General features: G+C 54.0%; 1 protein-coding gene across 1 annotated transcript; it reads right to left on the minus strand.

Annotated features, from left to right (window-relative positions):
- Nucleotides 1–6,305: 6,305 nt before the first annotated feature.
- Nucleotides 6,306–11,566, minus strand: TNFRSF13C (TNF receptor superfamily member 13C). Its single transcript, XM_071424286.1, has 3 exons — nucleotides 11,330–11,566; nucleotides 10,758–10,919; nucleotides 6,306–9,175 (listed from the first exon to the last, which is right to left on the minus strand). Exons 1-3 carry the CDS (start codon nucleotides 11,439–11,441, stop codon nucleotides 8,862–8,864), a joined length of 588 nt encoding a protein of 195 aa, XP_071280387.1. The 5' UTR covers nucleotides 11,442–11,566; the 3' UTR covers nucleotides 6,306–8,861.
- Between the last annotated feature and the right edge of the window lie 8,913 nt (nucleotides 11,567–20,479).

The following is a 20,479-nucleotide window of genomic DNA, read 5'->3' on the forward strand; positions in this document are numbered from 1 at the left end:
GGCTGAGGAGCAGAGGGGACTGGCCATGATGTGAGAGGCAGCAGGTGGAGAGGTCAAGGAGGTCTCTCCTGAGCATGGGGTCAGTGCTCGATTGGCTGCAGTGAACACTCACTGGCACAGGGACGTGGTGTTTAGGGGGCTCTTTCCCTGCTGCTCCCGTGGCCATTTGGCATCACAGCTGGAATGGGGCTCAGGGGGGCAGGGGAGTGCTGGGGCAGAGGGTTCCCAGCAGCCCGCTGGCACAATCTGCCCATGTAGATGGAGATCCCTCTACACTCCCTGCATCCTCCCAGTCCCCTCTATCTTCTTCATCCCTGCGTCTGTTGTATTCCTCTGTGTGCTCTGCATCCCTCACCTCTGACCACATTCCTAACCTTTTATCACATCCCCCACATTGCTCTGCATCCCTCAATTGCTCCTGCATTCTTCCATCCCCTGCATCCCACCACAGTTTCTATAACTTCCCACATCCCCTACATCCCCCACATCCTCTGCATCACCTCATTCTGCCACCCCAGAACATATGAAACTTACAGGGAGCTTGCAATTACCTTAGACTGTAAATGAGGACATTTAGTGTTTACTGTCCACCAGCAGGGTTCCCCTCAAACATCCCTGTTGGGAAATGCCATGAGGGGATCCGGATTCTGTCCTGCCCCTGGCCCTCTCCAACCAATGCTGGCTGTAAACAGTTAGTCATGACTGTCGTCTCTGTGGTTGGAGCTGCTTAAGTGCCTCTTAAATGACTCACTGGGGAATTTTTATTATATTTTTTAATAACTCATGGTGTCACTACAGGGCATGAAGTTTGCTTTGCTGAGTTTGTTTTCCTGTTCCCTTGCAGAGATAAATAATTGAGGAGCTGAAGAGCAAACCCAGAGAGACCACTCCTGGGAATACACTGGGAAATGTGTCACCCCAGAAGCATTTATAGATTTAATTTTTATATTAGTGGTGAGGGACAGGAAGAAAGACAAAAGGGAATTCATCAGGAGTGTATTAAGGGGGTAGAGAGGCTGGGGCTGTGGCTCTGAAAGGGGTTTGGGAGGGAGTTAACAGGTTTTTCCTTCCCCCTCATCCCAATCCACTGCTCCAGTTCTTTCTGACTGTCCATGACAGGATTGTCCAGTGACAAAATGATGCTCCCTCTTATTTGGGGAAGGAAATGTTTTTATCAGCTCACATTGCAAATAAACTAGGGCCACCATCAAGGGAGGGCAGTGGTGGCCATGAGAGGCCAGTGAGGGTGACCAGCTGCAGCCTCCCTCATGCGCTCATTCTTCTCCAGGAAAGGAGACTGGATCCCTTCTACGAGGGTTGAGGCCCTTGTCACAGAATCACCCAATCAATGAGGTTGGAAAAGACCTCTGAGATCATCGAGTCCAACCTGTGACCGAACGCCACCATGGCCAGATCATGGCACTGAGTGCCACCTGCAGTCTTTCCTTAAATACCTCCAGGGAGGGTGACTCCACCACCTCCCTGGGCAGTCCATTCCAATGCCCAATCACCTTTTTTTCTGAAGAAATTCCACTTAATGTCCAACCTAAACCTCCTCTGGTGAAGCTTGAGATTGTGTCCTCTTGTTTTGTTGCTGGTTGCCTGGGAGAAGAGACCGACCCTCACGTGGCCAGAGCCTTCTTTCAGGTATTTGAGGAGAGTGATCAGGTCACCCCTGAGCATTCTCCTCTCCTCTCCAAACAATCCCACCTCCCTCAGCTGCTCCTCACAGGACTTGTGCTCCAGCCCCTTCTCCAGCTTCATTGCCCTTCTCTGGACACGCTCCAGCATCTCAGTATTGTTTCTAAATTAAGGGGCCTGGAACTGGGCACAGGACTCAAGCTATGGCCTAACTAGTGCCAAGTACAGGGGAAGAATCACTTCCCTTGTCCTGCTGGCCACACTATTCCTGATACAGACCAGGATGTCATTTGCCTTCTTGGCCACTCAGACATCTGGATATTCAACCAGAACCCACAGGTCCCTTTCTGTCTGGCTGCTGTCCAGCCACTCTGTCCCAGCCTGTAGTGCACAGGGAGTTGTTGAGGCCAAAGTTCAGGACCCAGCACTTGGTTTTGTTCAACCTCATATTGTTGGATTCAGCCTCTCTATCCAGTCTGTCCATGTCCCTTTGCAGAATCCTCCTGCCCTCCAGCAGAATGATATTCCCCTCCAACTTGGTATCATCTGCAAATTTGCTAATGGGAAACTATTGGACATCACTGGAAATGCTAATGGAGAAGGCAAACCTTTCAGTTAAGGAAAACAGCTTTTTTTTTTTTTTTAATTATCCAAAAACTTTTGCAGTGCTGAATTTAAATCACCAGCTTTAAAATTATCCTCACTTCACAAAGAATTAACAGCCTTACCAAATATTATTATTGTCACAGAATAAGAATGGCAATTATTTTTGGCGGAGGAGGAAGATGATCTTTTGTGTGTCACCCCCACTATAAAACCCTATTTAAATTGCCATCCTGAGCTCAGTCTTGGCCACAGTTTTTGGCTGCAGGTGCCTTCATCCTGGAGTTTTGCCACTCCACAAAATGCCGGCACTTCTCGAATCAGGAAGTGACATCTGGGTAGTGGGACCCAGTCAGACTGCAACCCCCCGTAGGGAAGGAAATGAGAAAGACATCTGCATCACTGAAACCTTACAGGACAGCAGAGTGTGTGTCTTGGGGGGGTAGATGGGGGAATCTCCTGAGAAATCCCACCTGCTCTTCCCTGCCTGCAGCCCTCCTCCCAACATGCCTCCCATGGCTGTCACCCAAACCCCCACACTTACCCATTGATCCAGGCTCAGAATAGCTCCTGTCAGCGGCAAGGGAGATGTGGCCAGCTGACACTGGAGACAGCAGTGAAGGACATGGGGCTCCGTCCCCATAGCACCCCACTGCTGGTGACCTCCTCCCTCTGCACCCCTGTGGCTGCACCCTGGGCTCTCATCACGGCCCCATGCTCAGAAAAAGAGGGAAAAAAGAAGAAATAACATACGGCAGGAGAGGGAGGGGAGGATGAAATGCAGCTTGGAGCAGGGCAGGCTGCACCATGTGTTTTAGCTCTGGCACCAGCCACCTTGCTGCCCAGATGACCCTTTTGAGGGGGGTCCAAAACTGGATCCTTATTTTTGGGGTTCTTCCACATCCTGTGTCCACTTCCACAGCCCTTTGGGAATGCCAGTTTCCCAGCAGGAGGACAGCCCTGCATTCCTTGGAGGTGTCCCTGTGAGAGAGAGGGGTCAGTCCCTGTCACAGCGGCACCTTGAAAGGAGTGCAGAGGCTCTCCCTGCACAATCTGCCTGTCACCACCGATCACTTCAGGTGTCACATGAGGTTTGTGTCACTCGGCAAGGTTCTACTCGCCTCGCTAGCTGTGGCCAGGATGCAGAATGGGTTTTAGATTACCCCATTTGCTGTGGGAGAAGGAGAAGTTGCCCCCCCAAAGCCCAGGGGATGTGCAGGTTTGCCCTATGCCTGCCTTGGGCCTTTCCTTGGAGCATCCCCTGAATGGGGCCAGGCTGATGCCATAGTGCAGGGCTGAGCATCCTTCTCCATGAGGCTGAGTGTCTTCCCTACCTAGCATAACTCTGACCCTGCATCCCCAGGGTGCTCTGGGGAATGAAGGTCCTGGGCATCCTGAGAGCATTTGGGACAGCTGCTAAGGGGCAGGAGGGGTGTTTCCCTCACAGCCCAGTATCATCTCTGTGCACAGGTGCAGCTGCAGTCTGGCAGGTAGCTCTGGAGGCAGGTGGCATCACCCCAGGACTTGGGCAGAAGGGGCTGTGTGAAAGGGTTTGGAGGGGGTTTTCTGCAGGTGGAGTTTCCTGCAGGTGGGGTTTCTCCAGGCAGGTAAAGCTGAGTGCATTGCAGTCCCTGTCCAAGTGCTCTGGTTGCTGAGGTACAGTTTCAGGTGCTCCCTGGAAAGCCCAGTGTTGTGTCTTCACTCCACAGTGATGGGGAGAATGTGGGGCTGTCCCTTGGCCAGCTCTTTCTGCCAGGAGAGCTTCTGTCTGCTCACCACAGCCACTCAGGTGGTTTTGGGCCGTTCCCTCACTTGATACCCTTGGGAAGCTGCTCACTGATCACAGCCAGCAAAGCCGGGAGCCGTGGGGGCGGCCCCAGGGGAGAGCGCCAGCCCACAAAAGCAGTGAGGAAATCCCCTCCGTGCCAGGTACCCAGGCAGGCACTGCGCCCCCTCCCACAGCTCCCTCGGCACTCGAAAATACCGGCGGTTCTGAGTGAGTGTGTGTGTGTGTGTGTGTGTGTGTGTGCGTGCAGATACTGTGTCTGAAAATGACCAGGGCAACATCTCTGCCTCTCCCTGGTGTGCCTGTGGACTGAAGTGATCCTGACTCTAAGCAAAGGAAAAGGAGGCTGATCGAAGCTGAGTGGAAATTTTTTTCAATCTTTCTTTAAGTGCGAACACCATCTGTCTCCCCCAACTCCGTCAGCGCTTCCAGTCCCCAGGCAGCTTCGTTCTTCCTAATTACTGTCATTAGGCACTGGGTAGCAATTAGGGAGGGATGCTGATGAGCAGCATCAGGAAGGCTGTGGTCTCCTGACAGCATCGCACAGGGAGCTGGCCAGCCCTTTCTTTTCAGCCCTGGCCTTTTCCACCTGGGGAACTTGTGGCTAGCACCGTATTTTCCTTTTTGGCAGGGGCTGACAGGGAGGGGATAGAGAAGAGAGGTGCTGGGTGGCAGGTCTGTGTCCTGGAGAATGCTCAGAAAGGTCTGACAGCACTGGGAATGGGCTGCTCAGGGAGCAGGACGATGGTCGAGGTGCTCAGTGCTGTTGGGGGATGGAGCAGCAGCTCTCTCTGCCTCTGGTTGCCCCACAGGTGTCCAGCCACCAGCGACCATTTCTCCTGGGCAGCCCAGAGGCTGTGTGGTCGCACAGAGCCAGACCCCGCTGTCACCCTTCCGTCTGGCCCACGTGGCGCTGGCCACAAGCCTGCCTGGCTGTCCCTGGTCCCCCTGGCAGTCCTGGGGCACTGGCCCTGCGGCCTCTCCCTGCGGTGTGTGGTGTCAGTGCCACCTCGTGGCGGGCACCCCGGGACCGCTGGCCTCTCCTCTCCTCCCACAGCCTCCCACGGGTGCCCCCCGAGCATTGCAGGAGCACCCACGTGTGGCTGTGCCACGGCTGGCGCTGGGAATGAGCGATGGGAAAGGTTCCTGGGGATGGGATGAGATCCATGTTCCTCAAGCAGACGATGGGGTGGCCCCACAACCCCGTCCTTGCAGCAAGGGGGGATCAGAGGCTGCACCCAGAGACAGACGGACCCTGTTGGACGTTTGCCATCAGGACATTACTTTGTGTATGGGATGAAATGGTGCCCACCTGCCCTGCCTGCCCTGCCTGCTGTCAAGGACTGCCCAGGGAGGGGCAAGCTGGGTCTGCAGGGGCCTGAGGGGGCTTTAGGCTGGAGTAGTTGGGCCTGTGGGTGAACTATCAGGATTCTACACTGCTGGGTAAACCAGTAATGGGAGTGGAGAGGAGCAAGTGAGGGAGGAAAGCCTCACTTTGGAGTCTGGGGGGCCTATGGGATTGAGAAGGGTTTGGCAGACATGAAGGGTTTTGCTGCAGAAGACCTTTGGCCAGGTGTTCCCTCTCCTCAAAGGGAGAACACTGCCATGTTCTGTTGGCCAGCTGGCTCCTGCCTCTAGGACCATGGACAAAACCAAACCCATGTCCATAGGGACACCAAGGCTTCTTTCCTTTACCACCAGCATTTTTGGTGAAACTTGCAGGAGCTCAGAGATGCTCATGACCTCAGGGGAGGTTGTGGAGTTGAAAAGTCTAGGGAGATACTGAGGTGATTCTGCAGTGAGGAGGGTTTTAGCCTCAATTACTTTCTCTTGCCCAGGGGTTTCCTCAGACTTTCCCCTGGCTCCCTCTGAAGCCTCAAGCCGCTGTGTGCAGCCAGGTGAAGCCCAGCTTCACCAGCCTTTCAAGGCAGTTGTGCAGGCACTGGGGTGAGTGCCAGGCTGAGGAGGAAGCACAGCTCCTGCCTCACAGAGGGAAGTGAGAAACTGCTATGGAAAGTTAAAGACAGGCAACATCCCCACACCATCCCCCAAATAAAAGACTTTCCCCAGTCCTTGTCCTCATGGCCAGCTCCTGGCATGGCTGTGGGGAAATGCAGGTGGCCATGCAGGTGGCCATGGATAGGGGATGTGTTGATAAAGTCACGGCCAGGGGACCCTCTTCAACTCAAATCCCTGCTGTACCCCAAGGACCTCTCATGCTGGAGACCCCTAAAGCCAGGAAAATGGAGACCCCAATCAGACCTCTGAGCATGCATTGACAATGGATTCACTTTATTCTTTAATTTTCACCGCCATATTGTTAATCTCTATTCCCTTGGCTTTCCATGCAGACAAAATGGACAACCCTGTGCCCTGTATGTAAGGGTGGAGAAGTGCACAGAGCAGGTTACAGATCCCTCCTGGACAGAAGGGGAGCACTGCCCCACCACACCTGGCAGTCAGGCAGACATGATGCAGGGAAGACACCTCACATGCCATAACAGAGAGGAGATCCAAGGGCACTCAGTGGTTGAGGAATACAGTGTGGATCCAATTGTCACTCTGCGTGCTGCAAATGCCAGTGGCATCCCGTACCAGGGAGATGTCCATAGGGCTTAAGCTCCAGCAGAAATGAGAAGAGAAATCCTTATCTGAGTAGAAAGAGGAGCTTTTTCAATAGGATTTGTATGGGGTTTCTTTTTTAAATTCCTAGATCATCTGGGGTGGGCAGTGCATCCACAGGGCTGGGCTGCTGCTGTCACTGGGAAGGAAGTGGAAGTGGCTTCTGACAGTTCTGCTCAATTTCTGTATCACCCCCATCTCTCCTGAAACAGGTTGCTCTGTCTCCCAAAAGCAATCCTCTAGTGACAAATCTAGTCCTTCTAGTGACAAAACATCTCCCAAGCTGGCTTCGGCTCTTTCCCCCACTCCAGATACACAAAGGTTGTTTGAAGTTACTTCACAGGGTTGGGTGTGGAGTGTGGATGAGGAGATGAGGATGAGGATAAAGAGATGTCTGATTCATGCCATGGCAATAGCTCCTCTGCAAAGGGCAGGATGGCTGGTGTGGTAGCAGGAACACCAGCCTTTGAGCCTCCAGTTTCTGCCACAGGTGTCTGGAGCCCCAGGAGACAGTCACTGGGCATGTGGATCACCTCATCCACCATCCTCAGCCCCAAGGCTGAGATGGGGATCCATCCCACCCTGGATCATTCAGAACCTCAGTCAGATGAGGGTTCATCTCTGCCAGTCTGTTAAGATCTGGGGAAGGAATTGTGGTGAGTAATTTTGGCCTTGGCACTTGTGGCAGTACCTGTGGTTGCCCTTATGGGACAGATGCCATGAGTCTGGCAGTGGTGCAGAAAGGGGAGAAGAGAGGTGGTCCCCTTTCAACAGTAGCATCTGTCCTGCAGCCCCAGAGAGAACTCAGGCTTGGGCAGGGAGTCACCTTCCCATCATCAGAGGGATATCCCCTCCACACAGTACCTCCAACTGACCCTACTGGGAATATGGCATTCAGTGAGCCATTAGTGCCTGGTGTCAGTGCCCCCACACCTTGCTTGTCCAGCTCTGTTCAGTGTCCAAAACTTCCCGGACGAGGAAGCCACCTCATCTAAGGAAGAGCAGACCCAGAGATGGTGCTTCATGTAAATAACCCCTCAAAGCACTTCTAAGTGACTAATCACCTTCTCCAGGGGCTCCTCACCCAACCCAGAGTCTCTGTTCAGCCAGTGGGCATCAGCTGCTGTAATTACTCAGAATCAGCAATCCCACACTAACGAGTTCATTTCCCTAAGAGAGCCCTTCCCGTGCAGTAAAGCCACTTACAGGCGGGTGAAGAAACCCACCTACGGGGAAATGCCTGGGATCAGCAGCGCCGGCCAGCTCTGGCACACAGGCAAAGCCTCGAGGACACTGTCATATATTAAGTCATCCTGCCTACGCTCACATCCCTCCCTGACTGCTTTTGTGCAGTGTGGAAGCATCCATCCCAAGTGACACACGGTATTTCTGCAGCGACAGTGAGCTGGAGTGACGGTTGTCTGGGGCTGTAATGACACATTCAGGGAGCTCCTCTGGACTAGCTGTCTCCACTGCCTGCCCCTGGTCCTCCCTAACTTCAGGGGACTACAGGTCAGAGCAAGGACAGATTTTTTCCCCTCTTCAGTGCTTGGGAAGATGAACTTTTTTCCTATCCCCAGGGTACCTGGCTGTGGAGGGGGTTCCCATGAATGCCGGTGGATGCCTGCCACTGTCTGAGAGAGCCCAGAGGGTGGGAAGACATGAGTATCACAGAGTGCAGAAGAGAGGGTGGCAGGACTGCAAATGGAGTAGTTGCTGAGTGTGTCTTGCTTCGTACGGCCTGAGGTGTCCTTTTATTGAGGCAGCAAAAATCGAGCTACCGCTGTGTGGGATTTGGTCCTAAAGTAACTCCCTGCTTCCATTTCCCCTGCAGTTTCTGGTGTTCCAGCCCCATGTTCCCAGCAATTACCCATCCAGCAGGAGACCTGTCCAGGCACAATGGCTGCCTTACAAATGGCACAGCAGTCCTTGCCACACTCCATCCTCACAGGTTGTGTCTCTGCCACCTCCCAATGGCTCAGCCATGGCAGCTGTCAACAGTTCATTGTAACTCAGCATGATCCACTTTGGCTTCCTCCAGCATTTACAGGTGTAACTTGGGACGCAGCACAAAAAGGACAGTCATCTTAAATGGCTGATCTTAGTCCTCACAGAGCTCAAACCCATCGAAGGCTTCACTTGTCCCCGGAACAGACAGTCAGTGTCCACAGGGATTGGCCAGAGCACTCCAGCTGCATTGCCCTTGCCCTCAGACTGTCTCCTCTCTGGCACAGTTCTGGGTGGTTTTGGTGGTGACCAGTGCTGTGGCCCCAAGCTCAGTGGCGGGCAGCGGGAAGCTGTGGTTGCATTCCTCAGGCCGGGGGTACACAGCAGAGAGCAGAATGATGTCACCATCAGCATCGCCCTGGCAGCATGGCCCCTGCTTTGCCCTGGCTTTCCTGGGTGGCCCCAGCATCTTCAGGCTCCCAGCAAGATGCAGGCATGGGGCTGGGTTCAGGGCTCCATCTCCCTCTGGCATGGCAGAGTCCTGGCTGGGCAGGGGGCTGGTAGTGTCTATGTTTTCTGGGAAGGGACAAGAAAAGGGGTTACTGGGCTCATGGAGTGGGGTCAGGCAGGTCCCAGGGAGATGGTCCTGTCCCTAGGGGAGAAGATGGATCTGGAACAGGAGGAGTCTGCAAGGTTCCCACATCTCTTGCTGCAGAATTTCTCCTGCTTACAACCAATGGGCTTTCCCCCCCGCTAAAAGGCAAGAAGGAAGGGCCGAAACTTGCACTTCCACTTCGAGTCCTCTCTCTCAACCCTGCTGGCAGCAGAAAAGCCCAGCCCGTGGCAGCTTGCCCTCCCCGACTCCCTCCCACTTAAAAATAGATTTGTTTACACACTTTGAAAGCAGGCGTGTGCCTCCAGCCCCAAGCCTCCTGCCACTTCCCACACATCCAGTGCCACAGCACTGGGCCTGCTGTGGTGCAGCCTTGGGGGACATGGGGGATGTGGACCAGGGTATGCAACAGGAGACTGAGTAGTCCTCCGACACTCTCCATAGTGGCCAGATCTCTCTCACTGCTGGATTTCTCCCTTCTCTTTCGCTTTTGGTATTTTTCCTAGGCATGTGCGTCACAGGCTGTCGCAGAGCACAAAGGCCCCGGGTAATGTCCCCCTGCTCTGAGTCACCATCCGGCAGTGCCAGAAGGGTGCAGGCAAGCCCGGGCACCAGGACCAGCTGCCCCATTGTGGACACCACCCGGGTCATAGGGCAGTGGTGAATGCCAGCATCCCTCTGTGGCAGCCCCTCTGGGGGGTCCTGGGCAGCCATACCCCCTCCTTGGGAATGGGGAGGGGTGAAGCCAGGCAAGACCACTTTGGAGAAGATTGTTCAAGGCTGAATCAGTGCCAGCGCAGGGGCTGCCAACAGAGGAAAGAGCCACCCCAACAAAATGGGCCATCATGGAGCACTGTGGCCTTACTCTCCTGGAAGTACCCTGCTAGGAAAGGCTCAGGCCCATTCCTTGAATGCCAGCCCTAATTTTGATGCACCAGATAACCCTGTGCAGTGATGCAGTGTACTGTCAATGGGGCTGGCCTTGACATCCCACTGGGGTCTTTGGGATGCATGTTGGAGGATGCTGGGCATCTCAAGCACAAGAAGCAAGCTGGGTGGTCCACATGGGAACCCACTGCAGCGCCACAGGGAGAGGCTGCCTCTGGAGCCATCCCCAGGTGTCCACCACTGCCCCCACTACTCTCTATCCATCCTCCTCTGGCTAGTGGGGGAAGAGGGCTCTCACCAGTGAGCTCACAAAGCTCCTACTTACCAGTGCCCCATAGGTGTCCCCTGTGAAGAGGGCATGGTGCCAGGACATGCTTTAAGCAAACAAAGGCACAGGGAGATCCAGCAAAGGGAGGGATGGCTCAGCAGGGTTGCACTGGCAGTCAGGTACAAGCATAGGTTCCCAGGGAATGCAGGACACTCACTCAGGCAGTGATTCAGATGCCCCAAAATGCTATGGGATGCCTGTGGAGCTGATGTTGAGGTGGAGGAGCTAGCCTGGGCTGTGCCTCAGTGGAGCCAGCAGTAACTGATCCCACCTACCCCAGGGTCCTCAGGGTGTTGTGAGAGGGAGAGGAAGAGGAACAGGTCTCCTACCTTTGTCCTCTTCATCTGTTGCCTTCCTCTTTCTCCTCTGCTTTCCCTCCTTACAGGCCAGGAAGACACAGACAGCAGCCAGAACCAGGATGAGCCCCACCACCACCGGGACCCCAAAGATCAGGAAGGTGCTGCTCAGGGTGGGTGCCAGGGTAGGCTCTGCTGTGGGGTGAGATGCCGGTAGTGTCAGGAGGGGGAAAGCTGAAGGAGGAAGGAGGGCAGCAGCATTTTTCACCTGGCTGGCTGGCCTGCCAGCTGCGGTCGCAGGGAAGAAGTGTGGCACTTAACTGTGACCCACCTGCCACCAGCAACAAAATATCCCCCTGCTTGATGAGATCCCCGGGGTGGATCATCCAACTTCTCCCTACACCATGTTCCTCTCACTGGAACTGGCTGCCCTCTTCCCCTCTGCTTTAGGTGAAGGTGGTGCTCCATCCTCCATTGCCACTTCCATAGCCATCCTCAGGAGAAGGTGCCTTCCACCTGCCCACCCCTGGGGCACCCTCAGCCTCCTTGGCCCACCACCACCCCGCCCTGGGGAGCTCAGACTGCAGCTGCCCTTGTCCTCTTACTTGTGTTGTCCTGGAACAGGTCGGAGCACTTGATGCACGACTTGGTCAGGGTGTCGAAGCACTCGAAGGAGAGGCAGGAGGGGGCAATGGCAGCTTTTCCTGATGAGGACATGGCAGAGTAGGAGTGAGAGCCCAGCTCTTGCAGGGCGTAGCAGTGACAGGGCCGGCGGAGTGTGAAATCGCAGTGCCCCAGGCCCCGTGGCAGAGGGAGATACAGTCTGTCAAGCTGCGTCGTCTCCCTTGGGGCTCGCAATCACTGTGCTTGGCCTGGGGCGGATCTTCACCAGGGAGGAGGAGAGCAAGCAAGCAAGCCCTTCCCCTGCCTGCCTTTGCAATGTGCCCTCAAACTACCCCTCTCCTCCAAAATATGCTGCCGAAATCCCCGCTGCCCCCTGTGTGCCTCAGCCTTATACCCAGGGGTATTGTGTCCCAGCCTGACCTCCTTGATCCTCACTCCTCCCCTGCCCACCTGCGTGCTGCCCCCAGCCCAGGCATGTCCCCCAGCCTGCCCCCTCCTTTGCTTACGCTGAAATGACCCCTCCAGTGTCTACAGGAGACTTTCCTGTGCACAGATCTTTACAAGACTCCATCCCAGGGGCACAGATCTGGCTTGGATTGAAAATGCAAAGGACCAGAGGGGAAAAGGAGTGAAAGGGTACTGATGTTTTTCCCCTTTTAAAAGCTCCCACTGCCCTGAGAACACATCCTGCCAGTGACTGCTCTGCAATCAGGCCAGCTGTTGTATGTTCTCCACCCCTACTGACGGTGCTCTCCATCACCTTGCTCTCTCCATCCTCTCCAACGCAGACCTAGACCTGTGGCTCCTCAGCCATGTCTCATTCTCTGGGGTTCAAATCTGGTTCTGCTCAGTAAATGTGCAGGGCATGGGCAAAGCAGGTCACACCAAGCAAGCCTGGTCCTCAAACCATTGGAAGGGACTAAAAAAACCCTTTAATAGTCTCGGGTATTCCTGATAAGGAGCAGGTGAACTATTCTGCCACGAATACCCACACATCAAAGCCTGATGCTTGAGACCCAAAGAGATGGATTTCAGTGCTGTAGGTGGATCTCTTCCATTCCTACTGAACAAAAGTCACATACTCTTTTTCTTCACTCCATAGGAAAGAAAGAGGCCAGCCAGAGTTGTTTGCTGGCTCTCAGCTGAGGGAAGCAACACTGGTAACCTGCCCTTCCCAGGAGATCCCTAATAGGGCTTTTTTGGAGTCCCATCCTTCCAGCAGCTACAGCATCTGGACTCCTGATAAGGCCTCTACGGCCCACTGTCCTGGATCAAGGCTGGGAGGGGAGGAGGAAAAATCTAAAGGGTGCTCTGGCTCAAGGTGACTGTTGGACAAGCTGAGCCCACAGGCTTCACATCCCACCTCCTGAAGTTCTGAGCAGGATGCAGTCACCAGCTCCCCATGCTAGATCTCAGCCCGAGTGCAGTTCTTTGGTGCCCCATGCCCTGCAGGGGAGGAGCTGCTCTACAGCACATCTCCCTTCCTGCCACTGGCATTTCCAGAGGATAGTTTGCATTATAGCAATGTCAAAGCAGCCCCAACACAGTCTCAGCTCCACCATGGGCACTGTAGGGCTCCAGGCAAGCCAAAGTCCCAAAAAAAACCTGGTCACTGCCCACCAGTTCCAAACCTGCCATGATTCCACGTCCCCTTCCAGTCAGTGCGCCCAGGTGCTTGATCCCTCACCCCTGTGCCATGCCAGCAGGAATGGCTGCCAGAGGAGCTGTGAGAGGCTGGCCATTCTTGTGCCTGTGGCTCAGTTATTCCCTTTCCATCTTAGTCAAAACCCCCCAGTCGAGTGGGGGCATGCCAAGCACTTCCCTCTCAGCAGAGCCCTGAGGCACAAATGGCACAGAGAGCTCAGCAGCCTCTGCCTCAATGCTTGCCATGAGCAGGCTCTGCCCTGCTCGTACCTGCTGGGGGAGCTGGGTCAAGCAGCAGCACATCTCTCCATATCCCACTGCAGCTGACCCTCTGCCTCTCACACAACCCAGGTGAGGACCAGGGCTGGGCTGCAGGCATGGGAGTTGGAGAGTCAAGTGTCCAGCAGTGGGAAGGGATGGAAAGCTGTGATGCAGAGCCATGACCCACAGCAGGGGGGAAAATAAAAGCCAAGGCTCACTCCAGTCAACATCTGAGCTCCACAGTGGAGAGACCTGGCAAGGAGAGGGCACCTGGAATCTTCACTGTCCCCAGTAGGCAGCTCTCAGAAGTGCAAGTTAGGGTCTAGGGCAAAGAAAATACCTTGCCTTGTGGGCTGGTGGGACTGGGGACATGCGTGTAGGCAGAGGATCCCCACAAAACATCTGGTGCTCTGTCAGGATACCTATCCTCAAACCACGTCCCTGCTCCAAAGGCTTTGCTGTTCCTCTTGCCCTGGGGTGTTTCCATCTGCTAATCTCCTTTTCCCAGAGGCATGCTTCTCCATCATCCCTGTTTTCCTCACCTCTCAAATGCCCCCATTGTACTTTCCCCATGTCAATCATCTCTCAGGAACCCCCAGCCCCTATTTCTGTGGGTCCCACCACAGGACTGTCACCCTGCCCCTCTTCCTCCTGTCTCTCCTCCCTGCTTGGCTTAAAGTGCGGGGTGAGAAGTGGTTCCCAGCATCTGCTGTACCATACTTACAGATTAACTCTGTGAGCCCAGTCAAACATTCACGCTGGGGAAAGCCCAAACCAAGTAACCTACACAGTGCTTTCAACATGGAGGGCAAGATTTACCTCAAAGCGCAGGAGCCAGCAGATCCCATTTCATGGAAAGAAAACTTGAAGTTTCAAACTCATGGTGAGGAGCCCAGGGATGGCAGCTATCATGCTCCCAGGTCCTGTTACATGGAAGGAGGTTGCAGCCTCATTGCTGCCACTGACGTTACCCTATTCCCCCCCATTTTCTCATCCCTCTTTATCAGGCTCTACAGGTCTTCCCTGCCCTGCCCTCGTCCTGGCTTGTCCACCTCCTCCTGGGCCAAGAAGATATTTTTGAATTTACACATGATAATGCTTACTCAAGGAGAAAACCAGTGCTGACTACGCCAGCAGCACTCACATGTGGGCCTGCCCATGAGCACGGCCTGGGTTCTGGGCATCAGTTGTCCCCCTTTTCGTCTCCCCCATCTTTGCCTCCCCTGCCTTTCATAACTGTGGTTGATCGCTTTTGGAATAGCAAAAGTTAAAGCTTGGTGAGTAGTTCGAGCTGTTTGCATCTCAGAGCTGAATACGCTTGATAATCGCACAAATGCATAATTAAAGAGCAGAAAAAATGACTCACTGGATAAGGAAATGCGCTTTTCTTATCTCCTCTGCAGAGAAATGAAAACCCCAGGAGCCTGGGTCTCTGGCTAAGTCCTTTTATTAAACAAATAAACCAGAAAAGATATCAAATGAGCGATTCAAGAATTACGTCTTCATTTCAGAGTCAGACAGTTTGATTTCCAGTGCCATTTGCTCCCATCCCACACCTGGAGGGCTGCCTTTGGCTGAGGTCAGCTGAGATCCTTGGGACAGGTGGGGGACAGGGCAGTGCTGGTGCTCCAGGAGCGTGGAGGGCTGGCAATGGCCTGTGAGGGTTCATGCACACATGAGTGACTGGACTCGTGTGAGCAGTTCCTCTGGTGTCAGGGGGAGGTGAAGTGACTCACGCACGCACTTGCAAAACCGCGTGTAGCAGAAAATATCCCCCGAAAGTTCACCTTGTGCTCGTGCACACCGGAAACCCAAAGGCTTGTCGATCAGAGAAGCTGCGAGGTGTTTACTGAGCAGACCCAGTTACCTCAGGACAAACCTCTGACAGGATGCACCCAGCGCCCCGGGAACATCTCGGCACAGCCTGACACCTGCACCCCGTTCAGATGGTCCAGTAGAATGCCTTGGCTGGAGCCAATCCCCAAAGCCCATTCAGCACCTCATCCCAGCACCCTTTCCCAACACTCCTTTGCTGGCTGGTGGGAGACATCCCTTCCCAAAAAGTACCACTATGGCTATTAGGAGCAGATTTCTCACAGCTCCAGCATAAGCCTTCTCCTCGGGATCCACTGGGATCCTTCCTAAAGCCAGATGGGCTTAAGGACAAAATCTGGGAAGATTTTAGGAATAATACGGGAAACCAAAGGTTTAAAGAGATTCACAGTCACGCTAAATCTCAGATTCCTCTGTAGGTGCTTCTTATCAAGGGGGTTTGTGACACTGCTCAGCCACCTGCATGGGGTGTTTGGTGTGGGGCAGTGCCCCACCCTGTTGAGTGGAATTTGTCTCCCTGCTCCTTCTTTATGTGTCCCTGGAGCTCTGCTTGTCTGCAAGGCTGAAACAAAAGGTGTCCCTCTGCAAAGGGACCGTGATAATGCTGAACACCCAAATTAGCCTTCTCAGTGTGCTGCCTGTTGAAGAACCCTCTGGGGTTACAGAAGGGTGAGTCAACCCTTCCTGAGCTCAAACTCCCTCTGCCCATGCCCCCTCCCTGATCCATGGAGCCCAAGAGGGACACAGCAGCACAGAGTACATGGGAAAAACCTCCCTTGTCTGATCCAGCCCGGAGGGGTTGAGCCCTTGATCTCCCCTGCTGGGGAGGAGTGAGGGGTGTTTCCAGCTGCTGTACTGGCTGCTTTTGCTGCTCTGCAGAGTGTAGGGGGGACTCAGTGAGGTTTGGGTCCCTGGCACTGCCCTGGCTCTTGCAAACCCTTCCCCCTCCCCCATCATGAGCAACACAGCATTAGCTGAGCCTGGCTCTTCTGCCTGAATGTGAACAAACAGTACTCAAACTCTCTGCCCACTCTGCTTTGCAGCAGGGATGCTGCCCCCATCCCCATCCTGAGGAGAGCTGGCATCTTGCTCTGTCTCCCTTGGGCAACTGGGAACAGGGGGCAAGTGCCCCCCGAGTTTGTCCTGTGGCTGTTCATAGGGAGTGTTCACATGCTGCGACAGGGCCAGGCAGCACTTCCAGCACTAAAACAGAAACCAGTGACTGAGGGTGATGTGCTGCCACAGGACAAAACCTTAGGTTTTTCACAGGAAAAACCACAGGTGGGTTCAGTCAGGCCAGGCATCCTTTATGCTGAGGCAGAAATCTCCCCAGTACTCACAGTGGGAAGCCCTACCACTTCACTCTCAAGGCATGAACCTCCAGCAGATGACTCCAGAGCCAAAAACCAAAGCCACACTTTGCCCAGCACCTCTACAATATTCTACAGCTTCCCACAGACCTTTAGGTTCAGCCTGGTGTAAAAAGGCCAGAGTGATTTTACTTGTACAGGCTTGAGTGCAGAGTAATACTATGAATTTCCACGAGTGTATTAAGGATGCAATGTTACAAGAGAACTGACAGGTGGATTTCGCCTGTGCACCTCCTCTCCTGGCTAGCACCTGGGCACAATGCCTTGGCCATCCTGCCAAAGTCAGAGAAGAAACAGGAGTGCAACACACAGAGTAGGGAAGGAGATAAAGGGGAGGAGGAAAAGCTGCTGCAGCTGCAGGGCTGAGGAGGTGGAGAGTGACTGCCAGCAGCCCTGTGCCATATCCACCACCCCTGAGGATGAACTCCAAGGAACCTGTGGGCAATATCCTTTCAAGGGGAGAGCCCTCCTCACAGCTCGCAGGCATTCCCTCTGTAACAGCCACACCAGCTTCTGAGCCTTCGGGGCTTCAAGGCTCTAGCTGGAGGAAGGATGAGTTGCTTTGGCACAGGCTGTCACAAGAAGGGAGATGCTGTGGGGAGTGAACGGTTCTGCCAAGGCAGGCGGATAAAATCCCCCCTCCCAAGATCCCTTCCCTACTTCCTATCACAGTGTAAGCCCCTGTATGGGAGCTGGTGCCCTTTGCCACAGTGCCCAGGGAAGGCTGCCTGTCCATCCCCTGGAAGATCTCCTGGCCAGCCCTGCAGAGGGCTAGACCACCAGAGGATGCAGGCAGGCTTCCGAGGGGCTGTGCAGCAACTCAGCGTTTCCCATCACCCAGCCTAAAAATGCACATTAGAGGCTGAGGGCAGGAACAGCTTTATACCCCCTAATAATCTTGTCTCTAAGCTAGATAACTAGGACTGCAAATCCCTGGTGATAATCACAGCCACCATGCCTGCAAGCTCTCCCCCAGACCATTCATCTGGCTTGATGATGCTTTAAAGAGACATCTAATGAGGATAATCTGATTCAAATCCCCTCCTGCTTTTGGGCAGCAGAGCAATTCAGGCCCCCTCAAACTCCTTCTTCCTCCATGACCGTCTTTATTTCCCCTTCTTATATGAATCACTGTGGGGTTTCCTTTGCTTTTTGCATTACTATTTAAAATCTTTGATATGACCACTGCAATCAAGATTCAGTCCCTTTAGAACCTAATTAACATGAAATCAGACTCAGTTTTACTCATCGCCTTATAATGGGATGCTGGCCGCTGCTTCAGCTCTCACTTTGGGTGCAGGGAACATTGCAGCCTGCTTAAAAAATTCCCTCTTTACCTGATTCAATCAGAACCACTTACAGGAGATACACACACACATTTCAAGCTCAGCAAGAGTCAAGCTCTGGGAAGTGGGGAAGATCTCAATCACAGTCAGCTTTCAGTGCAGAGCAGATGGTGAACATGCCAACTATATAATTTATAGGACACCATCAATATGTATTAGTCCCATACAGTGGCTGAGCTCAGCCAAACCACAGCTCATGCACACTCAGGGGCTCTCTCACAGGTGATGCTCCACATGCAACCTGGGTAAGACCCAGGTTTGGAAGAAAGCACACTCTTCATGTTTCATCTCCTTTATAACACAGAGCAGAAGATGCAGTGCAGCAGCCCTTGTCCCAGAAGGTTCTCCTCTTCCCCCTAGACTGGGCAAAGGCTTCCCTGCCTGCAAACTTGTGTTGAAATAGGTCTGTATTACACAACATCTGCGTGCAAGCAGCTCCCCTTGCCTTCCCTGTGAGCAGCTCACACAGCAGTATGATGGATGCCAGGGCAGCCCAAGGCCAGGTGTAGGGGCTTGTTTGCACTTCTTCAGGGCTGCCAAGCCATGCTGGCACAGCCTGGCACGCAGCATGCTGGGGGTCACAATGCCCAAGAGAGACGTGCATCACCACCACAGCTCGATGTCGGCAGTGCCTAAGCCTCCCTTTCACCCAGACAGATACACAGTGTGTGCAGTGAGGGACCTGTAGGTCAGGAGGGAGAATTGCTCAGGGTGGCCAAGCTGGGTTGCAATGAAAAGGTAAAAAGGCAACCTCAGGTAGTGAAAACACTCCATCTGGAGCAAGGTGAGGGCAGCTCCAGCCTTGTCTCTAAGGCTGCAGAGTTTTCAATCCCCTGCATGGCTAAAAAAAGTCCTGGAGATAAGTGCACAAGATCGAGCCTTTACAGGTGCCTGTGACACTGTGCTATCCCAGGGCTTCCCCAGCTCCAATGCCTTTGATCCTCTGCTGTTCAGCATCCTCGAGCTGCCTCAGCTCGAGGCACTGAGTCACCCCTCAGTCCCACAGGGGAATGAGGGTTAATTAGTTGATTCTGGCACCTGTCTTTAAAGAGAGATACTCCACCACCACACGAGCCACAGGTTGTTTCTGAGCTTAGGCAAAAGCAGCCCTGGCTTCACATCTGTGATCTCTGGAACAGCAAGAAAAAGAAACAGCAATGGGGGGAAAAATTGAATATTCACATTGGGGCAATGCCAATGCTGCTGTCAAAACTAGGAGAGTGGCCAGCATGGAGGTTCAGGAGAGCTTTGAGCTGACCAGTGCAGACAACAATAGTGCCTCAAGGACTGCCAGCCCTCAACAAACACCCAAGATGTTCCAATAGTCCAAGCACAGGCCAGGAGCAAGGCAGGCTCAGTCACAACATGGCACTGTCACCTTGTCACTGCACAGTGAGCACATAGCAGGACCAGAGAGCTTTCATGGGAAGATAGAAAAGCAGTACTTCATGCTGAAAGAAAATGGGAAAAGCTTCCCATTAAGCTTTTTTCAAAGCTTAATGCTGGCTGGGCTTTTTAGTTTTTTTCCAGCATGCCTGAGCACAGGTGCTTCAGCTGGCCCTGGCACAGCTTGTCGTAGTGCCAAGAGGGTGTTGGGGTCCAGAGGCTGGAGCAGACCCTGCTCACCAGGGTCGTGTTTCCCAAGGGGAGGTGTTCTCTCTCGTTGTTTTTGTCCTTGCCCCACCTCGGTGCTCCCTCCCGTGACACGCAGAGCCCACGGGGCTGTGGTACCCAGCCCGCAGCTGCACCTGGGCCGGCGGGGAGGCTGCCTGCACGGATGTAAAACACGGGCTGCTGTCACACACCGCTGGCTCCCCCGGCAGAGGAGGCGGCGGGGCGGGGCACAGGGGCACCGTGCCTTGCCTGGCTCCTCTCAAAGTGCCCAGCACACGGTAAGCTCCGGGGAAGAAGGGATGCGACACGGCAGCACGTGGCAGCTCCTGCAGAAGGAGCCTGTGGCAAAGGAAACGTGGCCCAGCACGGGCTGGGAGCCCATGCTGCTCAGCTGCCAAGGAGTCTGAGCAAGTCACATCACTCCAGAGTCCCCCGTGCCCGACCTCTGTTGCAGGTCGGTTCTTCACAGCCAAGACAGCCCCTCCTGCACAGAGCTGACCCGAGGGGATGCCTTCCTGCCTGGCATCGCCGTGCCGTATTAATATTTAACAGCGAGGAACAGATCCAGAGACTTTGATTTCCCCGCTGGCCAATTCAAGGATAATTGAACTGTGCAGGGAATTTCAGCATTTCAGAGGGTGGTTTCGTTCCAGTTCACACCAAAACCTAACCATGCTGCAATGCCTTCTGAGAAGGATTGCAGCCAGTTTCAGGCAGCCTCCCTGCAGTGGAGCCAGGCATGTGAGCAGCACAAAACCAGCTGATCTCAGGAGGTGCCCAACCAGCAGGCCCCACTAAACCCTCCCCCAAAGAACTTGGGTAAAAGTCAAACTCCGCTAAAGAAGAAAAAAATAGTTTTCTTCGGAATTCCACCTTTTTTTTCGGTTTCCACTCAATTCCAATTTGCAACTCCAGAGTAATGTCAATTTGCCCTCCTTACACACCCCCAGTGGAGGCAGATCCTGCTGTAGAAGCAGAGCAAGCGAGGCACAGTGAATTTTCACTCGAGGCACAGTGAATTTTCACTTGCGTGCCCAGGGTGATGCAAGAAATCAGCCACAGA

This window comes from Agelaius tricolor, unplaced genomic scaffold, assembly GCF_023055355.1.
Source record: "Agelaius tricolor isolate 1412-34295 unplaced genomic scaffold, bAgeTri1.0.p SCAF_3, whole genome shotgun sequence".
Lineage (NCBI taxonomy): Eukaryota > Metazoa > Chordata > Aves > Passeriformes > Icteridae > Agelaius > Agelaius tricolor.